At 46.8% G+C, this 17,217-nt stretch overlaps 1 protein-coding gene across 1 annotated transcript in view; it reads right to left on the bottom strand.

Moving 5' to 3' along the window:
* The window catches only part of LOC133413057 (P2X purinoceptor 3-like), a 75,619-nt gene that overhangs the window by 19,467 nt on the left and 38,935 nt on the right, over window positions 1–17,217 (bottom strand). Inside the window, exons 8-11 of the mRNA XM_061696944.1 lie at window positions 9,179–9,315; window positions 8,811–8,904; window positions 8,673–8,738; window positions 1,437–1,514 (exon numbers count right to left, since the gene is read on the bottom strand). Coding sequence (XP_061552928.1) covers window positions 1,437–1,514; window positions 8,673–8,738; window positions 8,811–8,904; window positions 9,179–9,315 — 375 coding nt within the window. The remainder of the gene's footprint in view (window positions 1–1,436; window positions 1,515–8,672; window positions 8,739–8,810; window positions 8,905–9,178; window positions 9,316–17,217) is intronic.

Genomic DNA, 17,217 nt, shown 5'->3' with positions numbered 1-17,217 from the left:
GAAGTTTGATGGATGTCGTGAGGGAAGACATGAGGGCAGTTGGTGTTCGAGAGGAGGATGCAGGAGATAGGCTTACATGGAAAAGGATGGCGTGCTGTGGCGACCCCTAAAGGGACAAGCCGAAAGGAAAAGAAGAAGAAGGCACAGTGTTCACCATGTTGGCAGACATAACAAGTTACCAACATAGAATATGACTCTTTTACTCCTATTCTTGAAAGGTTGTTTCGGCTATTACCCAAATAATAACAGGTCTTGACGGTCATACAAAGACAGTCAAACTTCCCTCGGTCAGTACCAAGTGCAAAAGATCATTAGAGAGGGAGCAGCCTCAACGAAGCGTGGTTAGAGTTTCACCCGGCATCTGCTCAGATTACTCAGTCGAGGTGCGGCCTAACGTGAGCGGGGCCAACGCTTCATAAGCAGCTGTAAGAACCTAGGCGAATCTCTCTCGACACTGGCTTAATCAAGCTCCCGTCGCCTTTTACGTGGCACTGTGTAGTATGGAGGGACAACGGGGCGCTTTACCCCTTTAAAGGGAGAGCCAGTCAGGACTCCCTTAGTGCCTAAGGTGTAGGGGAGCCTGGGTTAAGTGAGATCTGACAGTTTTGGGGACATCTCTCGCAACTTTAAACCTCCTCACATCCGCTTAGATGCATCAAACAGATGCACGTTTATAGGGAAATAGGGTGCAATTTATGCAGATTGGAGCTCATGGGCACAAGTTCATCATTTAGAATGAATTCTGATTCACCGACATATGCACGGTGGTGAGAAGAAAATTGGCCAGTGCACACATCAAGCATCCGATGGTTATTTTGCGTAAATGCTGAACTTGTGAGCAGAATAAAAATATTTCTATTAATCTTTTAGGGAATAGGTCTGTTGTCATGTCATTTGTTGCCTGTCATTGACATAAATGTGAGTCTATTCCCTGTGCTCCAAGTGTCTTGGTTTTTGTTTTGGATTTATAATAATCAATTTGACCCTAGCTGTCAGCACCCTTGTTTGCTTATTTAATGAACATCGAGTCTTGCCTGCTTCTGTGCGCTTGTGTCTACCTGCCTTTACCTCCCCTCCACCACAACAAACACTTGACAGCTGTATGAAAGGTCAAATGTCCAAGAGTTCCAGATCCCTTTTGACTCAACTACAGGTTGAATTAGGTTTAAAATAAATATTGATAAAGTGAGGAAAAAAACAGAAGCTTGAGGATTTTATCTTTATGTGAGCTAAGGTGCGCTTGTGTGTGTGGGCTTGGTGATTGTAACTCGAACCCTGTACTGTATATTGGTGATTGTTGGTGATTGTAACTCGAACCCTGTCCTGTATATAACCAATTTTAAAAGATAACTGACCATAATACACAAATTTCATATACTGGCGTCTCAAGCTCCCGGACCAGCATCTACAACAATCCAAAAAGTGATTAATTTTACCTCTTCAAATTTCTTGGCCTTGTACAGCTCTGCTCCCTTCAGAAAGTTCAGCAGTATGATGTCACAAAGCACAGTACCCTAAATGATAGTAAAAATACAAAATTAGGAAACAATTACAACTTGAGCAAGACATTTGAGCAGATGCCACTAATTGGGGAACCGAAGTCCCCAAGTCGTTGCTTCAATTTGGTGAATCTTTGATGAATTCATAAACACACGAGATAAAAGACCTGGCATAAAATTAACTGTGTGACAGTATTTTAATTATGACAAATTCTGAGTTACTGAATCGTTTAATTGTTGGCATTGAATTGTCTCCCTGATGTTACGTCACATTCGTGCAGAAACTAGTCCGATTGAATTGTACTAATTAACTGATATCATTCAACACTACAGGTGTCAAACTCATGGCCTGGGGGCTAGATCGGACCCACCGCATAATTTTATGTTGCCCACGAAAGATAATCATGGAAAACAACTTCCATGATTTTTGGTAAAATCTGTACCAAAATTTCTAATGATCATATACAATAAATGATAACTTTGAGATATTGCAAGCATTTTGTCTTTATACCAAACACCTTTAAACAGTAACTTGAACAATAGGATCAAACTACGAACCATGATTTCTGATTTCAAAACCAGTTATCCATCAATTTGTTTGTTGTGTATATTTGATAATTTGATCAGACGATGAAACATTTATCTTAGTGATGCACTGAAATTTCAGCCACCGAAATGTTTCGGCCGAAAATAGCCCAAAAGCAAGTGCATCTTCAGTTTCAGACCGAACGACTTTTGTCACAGAAAACAAAACGGCCGAAACAGGATGTTGTTATGACGCAAGCCAAAACAGCGGCTAGTGTACGGCCATGTACAGTGTATTTAAAAAAATAATAATAAAATAAAAATTAATACAACGGTGTGTCCACATTGAACAGTTGCCCAATGCACCCCTATGGGGGGCACAAGCCAGTGCAAACCTAGGCCAGTTCCAAGCCCAGATAAATGCAGAGGGGTTGCGTCAGGAAGGGCATCCGGCTTAAAAATTTGCTAAACAAATATGAGTGTTCATCCAAAGAATTTCATACCGGATCAGCCGTGGCCCGGGTTAACAATGTCCGCACCGGCGCCATTAACCTACAGGGCGCCGGTAGAGATTTCGCGACTGTGGCTCGAAGACGAAGGATAGGTGGAAAGCTGGTTCTTCGGCAGAAAGAGAAGAGGAATGCACAGAGTCTTGAACTGAATGTGGGGACTTTGAATGTTGGTACTATGACTGGAAAATATCGGGAGTTGGTTGACATGATGATCAGGAGAAAGGTTGATATATTGTGTGTCCAGGAGACCAGGTGGAAAGTCAGTAAGGCTAGAAGTTTAGGGGCAGGATTTAAATTATTTTACCATGGTGTAGATGGGAAGAGAAATTGAGTCGGGATTATTTTAAAAGAATAGTTCGCTAAGAATGTCTTGGAGGTGAAAAGAGTATCAGATCGAGGGATGAGGCTGAAACTTGAAATTGAGGGTGTTATGTATATTGTGATTAGTGGCTATGCCCCACAGGTAGGATGTGACCTAGAGGAGAAAGAGAAAGTCTGGAAGGAGCTAGACCAGACATGCCCAAAGTCCGGCCCCCGGGCCAAATCTGGCCCGTGTTCATATTTCCACTGGCCCGAAGCCTCTGTCACAAAACCAATAATATGTGGCCCGGCAGTGCAAAATATACGCGCAATTTTATATTTCACCACAGGATGGCAGTAAACTTGTGGCTGAACTCTCGCGGGGCCGTTTTGCGCATGATCTGTTTTTTGCCCATTTCTAAAATGGCAACCGGAAGTAAGAAAAGGAAAGTTGATAGCGAGGGCCGACGTTTCCAGGGCAAATGGAAGTCTGAATATTTTTTCACTGAGTTTCGAAACAACTGCGTCTCCCTAATTTGCCAAAAGACTGTGGCTGTGTTCAATCTCTGCAAGAAATAATGACCCGTTTTCCAGCGCACAATACCAGTGTGTAAATGAGCAGGTATGCCGCAAACATCTCATCTCTGACTGAGGAGTTTCAACAGCGTTTCAGGGATTTTTCAACTATTGAAAAGGAGATCACGCTTTTTTCTTCTCCCGTTTCCGTGGATCTCAGTGACGTTCCAGCCCACCTGCAGCTGGAGCTCATTGAGCTGCAGTGTGACACAGAGTGTCGCAGCCGGTACCAATGACTCCCTCTTGTCAACTTTTACCAGCAGCTGGATAAAGACAGGTTCCAAGAGATTCGTACATTTGACAAGAAAATGTTGAGCTTGTTTGGCTCGACATAATTGTGCGAGAAGACATTCTCAGTCATGAACATGAATAAGAACCGCGTGAGGACAAGACGAAGTGACTCCCACCTGCGTGACATCTTGCGCATTAAAACCACCGTTTTTGAGCCAGACCTGACCCATTGACTGCAGTCGAGATCTCAGTATAACCCTTCACATGAATGCAAACGTGTTGTTTGTTGGTTCTGATGAATAAAGTTTGAGTTTGAGTCAAATTTCATAAAAATACTTTAGTTTGCATTTCATTCATTTTTATTTTAACCTTCATTTACCCATGTCAGGCAGTTATAAGATCTACCTAGCAGCAGACAGCATAGTAAAACAAAGTAAAATAAAAATACAAAAACGCATTCCCCTCGTCGGTAGCATGTAAAATTAATGCTGGCCCGCATGACAATTTTTTTACGGCAATGTGGCCCCTGAGCCAAAAAGTTTGGGCACCCCTGAGCTAGACGAAGTAGTTCTGAGCATCCCAGACAGCGAGAGAGTCGTGATTGGTGCAGATTTTAATGGAAATGTTGGCGAAGGAAACAGGAGGGATGAAGAAGTAATGCGTAAGTATGGCATCCAGTAAAGAAACTTGGAGGGACAGATGGTGGTAGACTTTGTAAAAAGGATGCAAATGGCTGTAGTGAACACTTTTTTCCAGAAGAAGCAGGAACATAAAGTGACCTACAAGAGTGGAGGTAGAAGCACATCTTTTACATCTTGTGCAGACGATGTAATCTGAAGGAAGTTACTGACTGTAGTGGTCGGGGAGAGTGTGACTCGACAGTATAAGATGGTGGTGTGTAAGATGACTCTGGTGGTGGGGAGGAAGATTAAGAAGACAAAGGCAGAGCAGAGAACCATGTGGTGGAAGCTGAGAAAGGAAGAGCTTTTTGGGGAGAGGTGAGACAGGCTCCTGGTGGACAGGAGGAGCTTCCAGACGGAAACAGGGGTGATGAAGAACTGAGGAGAGAAACACGCAGGAGAGTACTTGGTGTATCTTCTGGAAGAAGCTACCTATGAGCCACAGCTAACGCGACTAAATATAATGCCGAGCTGCGGAGCTGAATGTTCGTTTCACGACCAGTGTAAACACAGCAGGAGGAATACTTGTTTCACGCTATCCCTACAAGCTACAGCTAAAGCTGGTAAATATGATGCTAAGCCGGTTCATTTCAATGCATCACTAATTTATGTGGTTTGAGAGTCACAACAGCCTTCTGTGAAAAAGCGCAACAAAAATTAGTTCGACACCCTGAGCCCTGGCTTAGCACATAGTTATTATGATGTCACATAGCTACAATATGTTGTGAAATAGCATTTCACTAAATGCAGAGGAATGTCAAAAATGAACCACAATATAGTGGGGGTGAAAGGACTGGCCTTACGACAAACAGTAACGTTAGAGTCTGTGGCTGTAGATCAAGAGGAAGGACATCAACTAGTCTGTGAGTTAACTGGTGAGGGATAAAAACCAAGGGGGTCACACCTGGGATGCCACTGTGTCGCTGATGAGCCCTCGGGATGTGTTATGGGCATAAATCAACAGATGGATCAATGGATTCGCCCACCTGATGTCTCCAAGAGGTGGGACCAAGTCATTGCTTTGCAAGTCACAAGGAAGTTTCAAGTCTTTGCCCTCAAGTCCCATTTCAAGTCCCAAGTCGAGACAGCCAAGTCCCAAGTCAAGTCTCAAGTCGAGACATGCGGGTCCTGAGTCAAGTTGCAAGTCCTTTTGAACAACAAACAACAAAATATATTTTAATATATATATTTTTATATTTAATTAATTTGTAAAGCGGCTGAAATAAGTATTTAACATCACCATTTTCCTCATTAAATATATTTCCAAAGGTGCTATTGACATGAAAATGTCACCAGATGTTGGTATTAACCCAAGCAATCCATATATACAAAGAAAGGAGAACAAATAAACTCAGAAATTAAGTTGTGTGTAATATTGTGAAATGACACAGGGAAAAAGTATTGAACACGCCAACTGGTATTTATTTCTTTGTAAAAAAAAAAAAAAAAAAAAAAAAAAAAAGACTTTGGAATGACAGCTTCAAGACGCCTCCTGTATGGAGAAACTAGTTGCATGCATTGCTCTGGTGTCATTTTGGCCCATTCCTCCACACAAAGCAGTCTTCAAATCTTGAAGGTTCCGTGGGGCTTCTTTTATGGACCTTGAGTTTCAGCTCTTTCCATAGACTTTTGATTGGATTCAAGTCAGGTGATTGGCTGAGCCATTCTAGCAGCTTTTCTTTTTTTCTTTGAAACCAACTGAGAGTTTCCTTGGCAGTATGTTTTGGATCCTTATCCTGCTGAAATGTCCACCCTCGTTTCATTTTAATCATCCTCGTAGATGGCAGCAGATTTTTGTCAAGAATGTCTTTTTGCCTATTCATCCTTCCTTTAATAATGTGTAGTTAACCAGTACCATTTGCTGAAAGCAGGCCCACACCATTGTAGCGTATACTGGTTTTGGATAAAAACATAATTCATTTTGGACAAAGAATACGCCGGAAGTGAACGCCTGTGTTACTTCCGGTTTAGTTTGATTTACGTTTTAACGTTATAATCAAAGACCCCTTATGATGATGACAAACGATGGGGTTGATTTTCCCTTGCCCGGACGCGGGTCACCGGGGCCCCCCTCTGGAGCCAGGCCTGGTGGTGGGGCTCGAAGGCGAGCGCCTGGTGGCTGGGCCTGCATCGATGGGGCCCGGCCGGGCACAGCCCGAAAGGATAACGTGGGTCCCCTTTCCCATGGGCTCACTACCTGTGGGAGGGGCCATTGGGGTCGGGTGCAGTGTGAGCTGGGCGGTGGCCGAAGGTGGGGACCTTGGCGATCCGATCCCCGGCTGCAGACGCTGGCTCTAGGGACATGGAATGTCACCTCTCTGGCAGGGAAGGAGCCCGAGCTGGTGTGTGAGGTCGAGAAGTTCCGACTAGATATAGTCGGACTCGCCTCCACACACAGCTTGGGCTCTGGTACCAGTCCTCTCAAGAGGGGTTGGACTCTCTTCCACTCTGGAGTTGCCCACGGTGAGAGGTGCCGAACAGGTGTGGGTATACTTATTGCCCCCCGGCTCGGCGCCTGTACGTTGGGGTTCACCCCGTTGGACGAGAGGGTAGCCTCCCTCCGCCTTTGGGTGGGGGGACGGGTCCTGACTGTTGTTTGGTGCATAGGCACAAACAACAGTTCAGAGTACCCACCCTTTTTGGAGTCCTTGGAGGGGGTGCTGGAGAGCGCTCCCGCTGGGGATTCCATCGTTCTGCTGGGGGACTTCAATGCTCACCTGGGCAATGACAGTGAGACATGGAAGGGCGTGATTGGGAGGAATGGCCCCCCTGATCAGAGCTCGAGCGGTGTTCTGTTATTGGACTTTTGTGCTCATCACGGATTGTCGGGTGAAGAGAGGGGCGGAGCTGTCAACTGATAGTGTGGGAAGATCCCGGTCCGACGTGACAGGCCCAAACATATTGTGAGGGTCTGCTGGGGACGTCTGGCAGAATCCCCTGTCAGAAGTAGTTTAAACTCCCACCTCCGACAGAACATTCCGGGGGAGGCGGGGGACATCGGGTCCGAGTGGACCATGTTCCACGCCTCCATTGCTGAGGCGGCCGACCGGAGCCTGACCATATTCCATTGTTCAGCAGTCATCAGCAGCCCCCCCCCACCGCCGCCCTCACCCATGCTGTGCCAGTCATTGAGGAGACTTGTTAGGTTAGGTTTCCTATCTTTTGTGAAAGCAAACTGGCTGGTTGAGGTTAAGGAGGCAGGAATGCAACAGTTTATCAGTTCTTGTGGTTGTCATGACAACCGGGACATCAGGTGTCGTCACTACATATCGTTCTTTTCTCCAGCTGGAGCAGCTCGGTGGTGATACGGATGGCGACTTCATGAAAGATGGCACACGTTGGCAGGTGAACACAACAATGCAGTTACAAGAGTACAACATTAGTGCATACCATCCCCCTTTATGGCTATAACAGTTGTCCATGACAGCTTCTTACTCAAGGTGTGTGTCTATATTTGAATATAGACATCAATGTACTGTAGGTGTATCTATGTTGTGAGATCAAATTTCAAATTTGAAAGGAAAAAGCTAACACTCACATTAACAAAGAATATTTGTACCGTTCTCCAAAACAGGAAAAAAGTAGCAAGAGAAAAGAAGAAAAGAAAAAAGGTATCAAAAAAACTAAGTCAGCCCAACTCCTTCCAAGCAAAACAGAGGGAGTCTAAAAAAAAGAGAAAAATAAACTATTTGGGGTGACTTACTCAAATAGTCAACAAAATGAAGAGGTGAAATGCAGGGGATCTAGTCTAGACAGAGGAGAGAAACTTTAGCCTAGGTATAAGAGGAAGTGAGGAGGTCCGGGACACAGGTCAGGCGGAGCGTGGAGTGTGGCAGTGGTGTACCTCCTCCACTGTTTGAGCTGGATCATTTTCGGGTTCAGCCATTTCTTTCCTATGGAAGAGCTTGGGGCGAGCATTGGAGTGCTGTTCTAAGCAGTGCCACAGCTTCTGGGTCTTTTGGTAGAGCAGGTAGGCTATGCCGAAAATCATGCAGTGGCCAAGGATGGTTAGGGGCACTAAGTTAAGGTCTGGAGCGTATAGCATTATAGCGTATAATATTGTGGTACAGTTTGACCTCATAAATAATCAGTAAATCCCCCAGCATTATGTTGTCTATTTATTTTCCTGTAGTACAACAGTAAATGACATAAATAGTCATAGAAAGAGAAGCTATGATTTTGGTTTCAAAGTGTTTTGGTCTTTTCAAGTCAATGGGTTGAAGTCCAAGTGAAGTCATGAGTCATTGCTGTTCAAGTCAAGTTGCAAGTCTTGTAACATATTGTCGAGTCTAAAGTCATCCAATTCATGATTCGAGTCTGACTTGAGTCATGTGACACGCAACACTCACCACACCAATTGAAGTGAAGGCTGCTACCATGTTGATAAGTGTGGGAATCATGTTGAACTTTCCTGCCTAAAATGGAAAACACAATTCTAAATTTGATAATGAAAAAACTTTTAACAACAAAGTGTATATAGTACTCACATTTCCATTGACGAGCACATCAAACCTTATTGCATAGGCTTTCACCAATGTACGGTAGTCGGTCCCATTTTCCATCTTATAATATTTGGCAAATCTCCAACAAAGAAAACCAAACATTGTAGTTATGTAAAGCAAAGTAGACCTCATTAATTTGTGTGTGACTAGCTGATGCTTTGAACATTTATTTTTTTCATTTTTACTCATTTTATTCAATATAACATTCCATGCTAGCTATATGAAGGAAGAGTTCTAAGGATATTTTAACTTGTGATGTATAAACGCTTTTGACAAAGCTTAGTGGATATGTTTCATTCGGTCAATAAACTTTGACTAAAATAAAACATTTACCCGACCTTGGATCTAAATACCTGAAATTGTAACCAGGTGAGACAGTGTTCTTCTGTGACATCGCATCCAGTCGAGTGAATGAGTATGAAGGGTTGCACTGGTCGTCTGATTTGTCCAAATCACACATCCAGCCAATCTTTATTCCTATCACACCCCCCTAACAAGGAGGCACATTGAGAGGTGATTCATATACTGTATGTTCCACCGGATGCTAATCCATACAGAATGGCTAGCCAGATCAGCGACTGTGTAGTGTGAACACCAACATCTACAAAACAAACCTAATGTTCCCATGCTGGTTCTGGGATATCAGTGGACTGGATAGGGACCTGCCAGGCTTCCAACAGTATGTTACGTGTGGTACGAAGAAGAGTAACACACTGGACAAATAATATGGCAACATACACTGTAGAAAGCACATACAGCCCAAAGAACACCACTCGGTACCTCTCACTTTAAGTCAGTCCACATTCTTCTCATGTACAAGAGTTTTTTTTGTTTTGTTTTTTGGGTTAGTTGAGCAGGGCACGGTGGACGACTGGTTAGAGCGTCTGCCTCACGGTTCTGAGGACCGGGGTTCAATCCGCGGCCCCGTCTGTGTGGAGTTTGCATGTTCTCCCCATGCCGGCGTGGGTTTTCTCCGGGCACTCCAGTTTCCTCCCACATCCCAAAAACATGTGTGGTAGGTTAATTGACAACTCTAAATTGCCCGTAGGTGTGACTGTGAGTGCGAATGGTTGTTTGTTTGTATGTGCCCTGCGATTGGCTGGCAACCACTTCAGGGTGTACCCCGCCTCCTGCCCGATAATAGCTGGGATAGGCTCCAGCACGCCCGCGACCCTAGTGAGGAGAAGCGACTTGGAAAATAGATGGATGGGTTAGTTGACCAAATAAGTAAAAAAGGCTACACCTATGCTCTCCAGGGATGCAACAGATGAGTTAAAAAGACATTTTGCAGACATCGACACAGTCACAGAATCATAAACAGCTTGCACTGTATTTCATTCTGGGGGATGTAATTATACCACAAAAAGCTAAAAAAATATCCAAACAATAAGCGGAGCGGGAGCAAAGGTCATCGGGAGTGGGCGGGAGCGGTAACTATGATAACAAAGTCACTGGGAATGGACGGGAGTGAAACCATGATGCAGTTATATTTTATTTTTAATCAGATCGTTTTTTTTTTCATTTTATTTTATTTTAACATTTCCCATCAGCATTGAGCTCAACATTGCTAAACTAAGGGATTAATAAGGCTTTTATTAATAAACTGTTTTGTTTTTTGATCTTTACGGTAATTCAATGTGTGACTAAGGCAGAGGTGTACTACATACATTATACAGAGGAAGAAAAACTAAGCAAGATTGACTGGGACTAAAGCGAGGGGGATCCTGTAAATGTTTTGCTCAGGATTGGAATCAATCTCTATGGGAATGGGAGGAAGCGGGATTTTTTTTCCCCAACAACTGTGGGAGGGGCCATAGGGGTTGGGTGCAGTGCGAGCTAAGCGGTGGTCGAAGGCAGGGACTTTGGCGATCCGATCCCCGGCTACAGAAACTGGCTCTAGGGATGTGGAATGTCACCTCTCTGGCAGGGAAGGAGCCCGAGCTGGTGTGTGAGGTTGAGAAGTTCCGACGAGATATAGTCGGACTCTCCTCCACACACAGCTTGGGATCTGGTACCAGTCCTATTGAGAGGGGTTGGACTCTCTTCCACTCCCCGGCTACAGAAACTGGCTCTAGGGATGTGGAATGTCACCTCTCTGGCAGGGAAGGAGCCCGAGCTGGTGTGTGAGGTCGAGAAGTTCCGACGAGATATAGTCGGACTCGCCTCCACACACTGCTAGGGATCTGGTACCAGTCCTCTTGAGAGGGGTTGGACTCTCTTCCACTCTGGAGTTGCCCACGATGGGAGGCGCCGAGCAGGTGTGGGTATACTTATTGCACCCCGGCTCAGCGCCTGTACGTTGGGGTTCACCCCGGTGGACGAGAGGGTAGCCTCCCTCCGCCTTCGGGTGGGGGAACTGGTCCTGACTGTTGTTTGTGCCTATACACCAAAAAGCAGTTCAGACTACCCACCCTTTTTGGAGTCCTTGGAGGGGGTGCTGGAGAGCACTCCCGCTGGAGATTCCATCGTTCTGCTGGGGGACTACAATGCTCATGTCGTCAATGACAGTGAGACCTGGAAGGGCATGATTGGAAGGAACGGCACCCCCGATCAGAACCCGAGTGGTGTTCTGTTATTAGACTTCTGTGCTCACCATGGATTGTCCATAACGAACACCATGTTCAAGCATGAGGGTGTCCACACGTGCACTAGGCACCAGGACACCCTAGGTCGCAGTTCGATGATCGACTTTGTGGTCGGTTGGACACTCGGGTGAAGAGAGGGGCGGAGCTGTCAACTGATCACCACCTTGTGCTGAGTTGGCTCTGATGGTGGGGGAAGATGCCGGTCCAACGTGGTAGGCCCAAACGTATTGTGAGGGCCTGCTGGGAACGTCTTGCAGAATACCCTGTCAGAAGGAGTTTCAACTCCCACCTCCGACAGAACTTTGCTCATGTTCCGGGGGAGGCGGGGGACATCGAGTTCAAGTGGACCATGTCCCGTACCTCCATTGCCGAGGCGGCCGACCGGAGCTGTGGCCGTAAGGTGCTCGGTGCCTGTCGTGGCGGCAATCCCCGAATCCGTTGGTGGACACCAACGGTGAGGGATGCCGTCAAGGTGAAGAAGGAGTCCTATCGGGCCTTTTGGGGCTGTGGGACTCCTGAGGCAGCTGATGGGTACTGGCTGGCCAAGCGGAATACAGCTTTGGTGGTCGCTGAAGCAAAACCTCGGGTATGGGAGGAGTTCGGTGAGACCATGGCGAAAGACTTCCGGAAGGCTTCGAGGAAATTCTGGTCCACCATCCGGCGTCTCAGGAGGGGGAAGCAGTGCACCATCAACACTGTATAGTAGGGATGGGGCGCTGCTGACCTCGACTCGGGACGTTGTGAGTCGGTGGGGAGAATACTTCGAAGATCTCCTCTATTCCACCGACACGCCTTCCCATGAGGAAGCAGAGTCTGGGGTCTTGAGCTGGGCTCTCCTATCTCAAGGGTTGAGGTCACAGAGGTGGTTAAACAGCTCCTCGGTGGCAAGGCCCTGGGGGTGGATGAGATTGGCCCGGAGTTCCTAAAGGCTCTGGATGTTTTGGGGCTGTCCTGGTTGACATCCCTCTGCAACATCGCGTGGATATCGGGGACAGTGCCTCTGGATTGGCAGACTGGCATGGTGGGCCCCCTTTTTAAAAAGGGGGACCATAGGGTGTGTTCCAACTACAGGGGGGTCACACTCCTCAGCCTCCCTGGTAAGGTCTATTCAGGGGTACTGGAGAGGAGGGTCCGTCGGGAAGCCGAATCTCAGATCCAGGAGGAGCAGTGTGATTTTTGTCCTGGCCGTGGAACATTGGACCAGCTCAACACCCTCGGCAGGGTCCTCGAGGGTGCATGAGACTTCGCCCAACCAGTCTACATGTATTTTGTGGAATTGGGGAAGGCGTTCGACCGTGTCCCTCGGGGAGTCTTGTGCGGGGTGCTTCGGGAGTATGTGGTACCAAACCCCTTGATGCGGGCTGTTCGGTCCCTGTACGACCGGAGTCATAGTTTGGTCCGCATATCCGGCAGTAAGTCGGACTCGTTCCTGGTGAGGGTTAGAGGCTGCCCTTTGTCATCAATTCTGTTCATAACTTTTATGGACAGAATTTCAAGGCACAGCCGAGGCATAGAGGGGGTCTGGTATGGTAACCTCAGTATTGCATCTCTGCTTTTTGCAGATGATATGGTTCTGTTGGCTTCATCAAGCCGTGATCGCCAACTCTCACTGGAGCAGTTTGCAGCCGAGTGTGAAGCGACTGGGATGAGAATCAGCACCTCCAAATCTGAGACCCCAGGGTCCTCAATCGGAAAAGGGTGGTGTGCCCTCTCCAGGTCAGGGATGAGATCCTGCCCCAAGTGGAGGAGTTCAAGTATCTTGGGGTCTTGTTCACAAGTGAGGGAAGAATGGAACTGGAGATCAACAGGGGGATCGGTGCAGCGTCTGCAGTGATGCAGACTTTGTATCGGTCCATTGTGGTAAAGAGGGAGCTAAGCCAAAAGGCCAAGCTCTCAATTTACCAGTCTATCTATGTTCCTACACTCACCTATGGTCATGAGCTGTGGGTTGTGACTGAAAGAACAAGATCACGGGTACAAGTGGCCGAAATGAGTTTCCTCCGCAGTTGTGTCCGGGCTCTCCTTTAGAGATAGGGTGAGAAGCTCAGTCATCTGGGAGGATCTCAGAGTAGAGCTGCTGCTCCTCCACATCGAGAGGAGCCAGATGAGGTGGTTGGGGAATCTGATTCGGATGCCTCCCGGACATCTCCCTGATGAGATGTTCCGGGAACGTCCCACCGGGAGGAGACGACCCAGGACACGCTGGAGAGACTACATATTTTGAGACTACTGCCCCCGCGACGCGACCTTGGATAAGCGGTAGAAAACAGATGGATGGATGGCATATTTTTGAGTCCAGAAAAATGTGGTTGAATAAGTCTCATTCATTGAATAACGTTTCTGTTTTAACTAATTTTGGTGGTCATAATGGCCCTCTGAGGGAAACCCTACCAACAAAGTGGCCCGTGACAAAAATTAGTTTGATACCCCTGCCTTTGCGTATCTGCACTAGGTAACACATTATTTCTTTATCCATCCATCCATTTTCTGAGCCCCTTCTCCTCGCTAGGGTCGCGGGCGTGCTGGAGCCTATCCCAGCTGTCATCAGGCAGGAGGCGGGGTACACCCTCAACTGGTTGCCAGTAAATCGAAGGGCACATAGAAACAAACAACCATTCGCACTCACATCCACACCTACGGGCAATTTAGAATCTCCAATTAATGCATGTTTTTGGGATGTGGGAGGAAACCGGAGTGCCCGGAGAAAACCCACGCATGCACGGGGAGAACATGCAAACTCCACACAGGCAACCCGGGTCCTCAGAACTGTGAGGCTGACGCTCTAACCAGTCAGCCACCGTGCCGCTATTTCTTTATCATTGTGGGAGTTTTATTTTTCAAAAATATAAGATTTTGCATTCTGTAGGTCAGGTTTTAAGTATTGTTGATATCCAATTTTACATTTAAAGACAGGAAAATAATTACACGAATACACACATTCAATTGTTTAGTATAATAACTACACACATTACACAACCATTTGGGTGCTTTATCCTATAATTTATTGGTTTAGATTGGTTGCACCACCTGAGGAATATTGGTTGTACCACTTGGCAACAATTAGTTATTACATGAAATATAAAAAGAAAATGCATTTTCATTTCAAACTGTAACATGATGGTGTTTTATGCATCAGTCTCTATTTATCCATCCATCCATTTTCTGTACCGCTTATCGTCACTAGTGTCACAGGCGTGCTGGCGCCTATCTCAGCTGACTACGGGTTAGAGGCAGGGTACGCCCTGCACTGGTCACCAGCCAATCGCAAGGCCCACATTGACAAACAACCATTCACTCTCACATTCACACCTATGGGTAATTTAGTGTCATGGGGCTGTGTTAGGGTTGTTGTCTTCCCCCTGTCTCGTCCACACCTGCTCCTGAGAGCATCTTCCCCACCTGTGCCTCATTTACCGTAATTACCGAGTGCATTTAACCTCCTGTCTCATTCTTTCTGGGCGCCAGTTCGTTGTACCTTGTTGTCACGTTCCAGCATTCCTTGTTTCCACGTCACCAACTCATAGTAAGACTAGACCCTGTTCGGATGATTGACCTTGCCTCTTTGCCTCACGTTTTTTGGATAAGGTTGCCTTTCCGGATTGCCTGCCTGTGTACTGACCTCTGCTCTTTTATTAAACCTCTCTTTTTTGAAACTGTCCATTTGTATAGGAGTCGTGCATTTTGGGTCATGTCCTCTGTTCCGTTCATGACAGAACGAACTGGCCATAACATGGACCCAGCAGACTCAGACCCGGTGCGCAAAGCCCTTCCAGCGCAGGGTCAATGCATATCAAAGCAGGATGAGCAGCTTGCTGCCCTCCACCTTCATCTAAAGGGACTGTCAGAGCATCAGGACACTATAATGAGACAGGTGGCCTCACAGTTTGAAGTTCAAATGAATATGGTTCAGAAGAAGGAACCAGCTGGCACACCACCCAATGCTGCCACTGTACCATCGTTTCCATGTGAAGCAGTCACCATGCCGCCACCTCCCACATCTGCTGCTGTCTGACCACAGCTCTCTCGACTGGAGAGTCTGGGAATATTAAGCCGTTTATCACTCAGTACGAACTCCACTTGGAGCCGCCGGCAGCTGTCTTCCCCACCGAGCGGGCAAAGATTGCTTTTGTCATTTCCCACCTGACTGGTCGTGCGGAGGCGTGGGCTACTGCTGAATGGAGCCGCAATGCCGCTGCGTGTCTTCTTTCGTAAAGACTATGGAGCATGTTTTTCAGTATTCCACACCAGATCGTGAGGCAGCTCGCTCTCTTGTCACCTTACAACAAGGCAAGCGCAGGGTGTCAGATTACGCGATTGAGTTTCACATTCTAGTAGCTGAGAGTCAGTGGAACAACAGGGCACTACTCGATGCATTTTTTCAAGGACTATCCCCCGCCGTCAAAGATCGTTTGGTCCCACTAGACCTGCCGACTGACTTGGACACTCTCATCACTCTCGCCGTAAAGATCGACAAAAGGCTTTTGGATCGCGAGCTGGATGGAGATCGGCTGAGGGATGCGTCACCGCGCACCTGGAGGACGAGCCTCGGTGACCAGCCAAACCAAGGCAGATCCCATGTTGCTGGTCTCAATCCACTGGCTAGCGTCACCACGGATGAACCCATGCAACTGGGCAGGTTCCGTCTCTCCCCTGAGGAATGTCAACGCTGGCTGAGGGTAGGCCGGTGCTTCTACTGCGGTCAGTTGGGTCATTCCGTGAGCAACTGTCACGTCAAGGTTGCCGGTACCGGTAACAAGCTTACGACAGCGGTGAGTCTAAATTTTATTAAGGAAGACCCTACCAGGGTTGTTCCTAAAGTGACATTATGCTCTCCAGATCAAGAGATTCATACATCTGTATTGATTGACTCTGGTTCTGACGCAAATTTACTCAACTCCATCCTCGTTAGACATATGCACCTTAGAACCTTTCAAGTAAAACGCCACCGCAAGACCTATGCTGCAGACGGCAGTTTTATGGGCAAGATCACTCACCGCACCCGAACACTCACATTGACATTTCCTGATTCTCTTTTGGAACGCATTAGTTTTCATGTTTTTGACGCTATGAATTATGACCTTATTTTAGGGAACCCTTGGTTGAAATTACACACCCCCATGTTGACTGGTCCTCTGGGCATGTTATGTCATGGGGCAGCAATTGCGCCCAGAACTGTTTCAAGCCTCCATGTAATGTTCAGGGATATGTTTCTCATGAAATTCCAAAGACCCCATCTGGGGATCCTGACTTATTTCAAGTGCCCACCTGTTACCATCACATTAAAGACGTTTTTTCCAGAGCCAAATCCCTTCCACCTCACAGACCTTGTGACTGTGCAGTTGACTTGCTGCCTGGAACCATACCTCCACAGGGGAGGTTGTTCTCTCTTTCAGGGCCGGAACACAAGGCGATGAAGGAATATGTGGAAGAATCACTGGCAGCTGCGATCATTCGCCCATCTTCATCCCCTGCGGGACAGGATTTTTCTTTATGGACAAAAAGGACAAGACTCTGCGAGCCTGTATCGATTACCGGGTCTCAACGAGATAACTGTGAAAAACAGGTACCTTCTTCCTCTCATCTCCACTGCCTTTGAGTTCCTGGAGGGAGCCAAGGTTTTCACCAAACTGGACTTCAGAAATGCGTATCATCTCATCAGGATGACAGAGGGGGATGAATGGAAAACAGCATTCAACATACCAACAGGACATTATGGGTATTTGGTAATGCCTTTTGGACTCACTAATGCTCCAGCTGTTTTCCAAAACCTTGTCAATGATGTCTTGCATGACATGTTGAATGTGTAT

Source organism: Phycodurus eques, chromosome 14 (genome assembly GCF_024500275.1).
Source record: "Phycodurus eques isolate BA_2022a chromosome 14, UOR_Pequ_1.1, whole genome shotgun sequence".
NCBI lineage: Eukaryota > Metazoa > Chordata > Actinopteri > Syngnathiformes > Syngnathidae > Phycodurus > Phycodurus eques.
The sequence above is the reverse complement of the archived record's forward strand: the minus strand, read 5'-3'. Positions and strand labels throughout refer to the sequence as shown.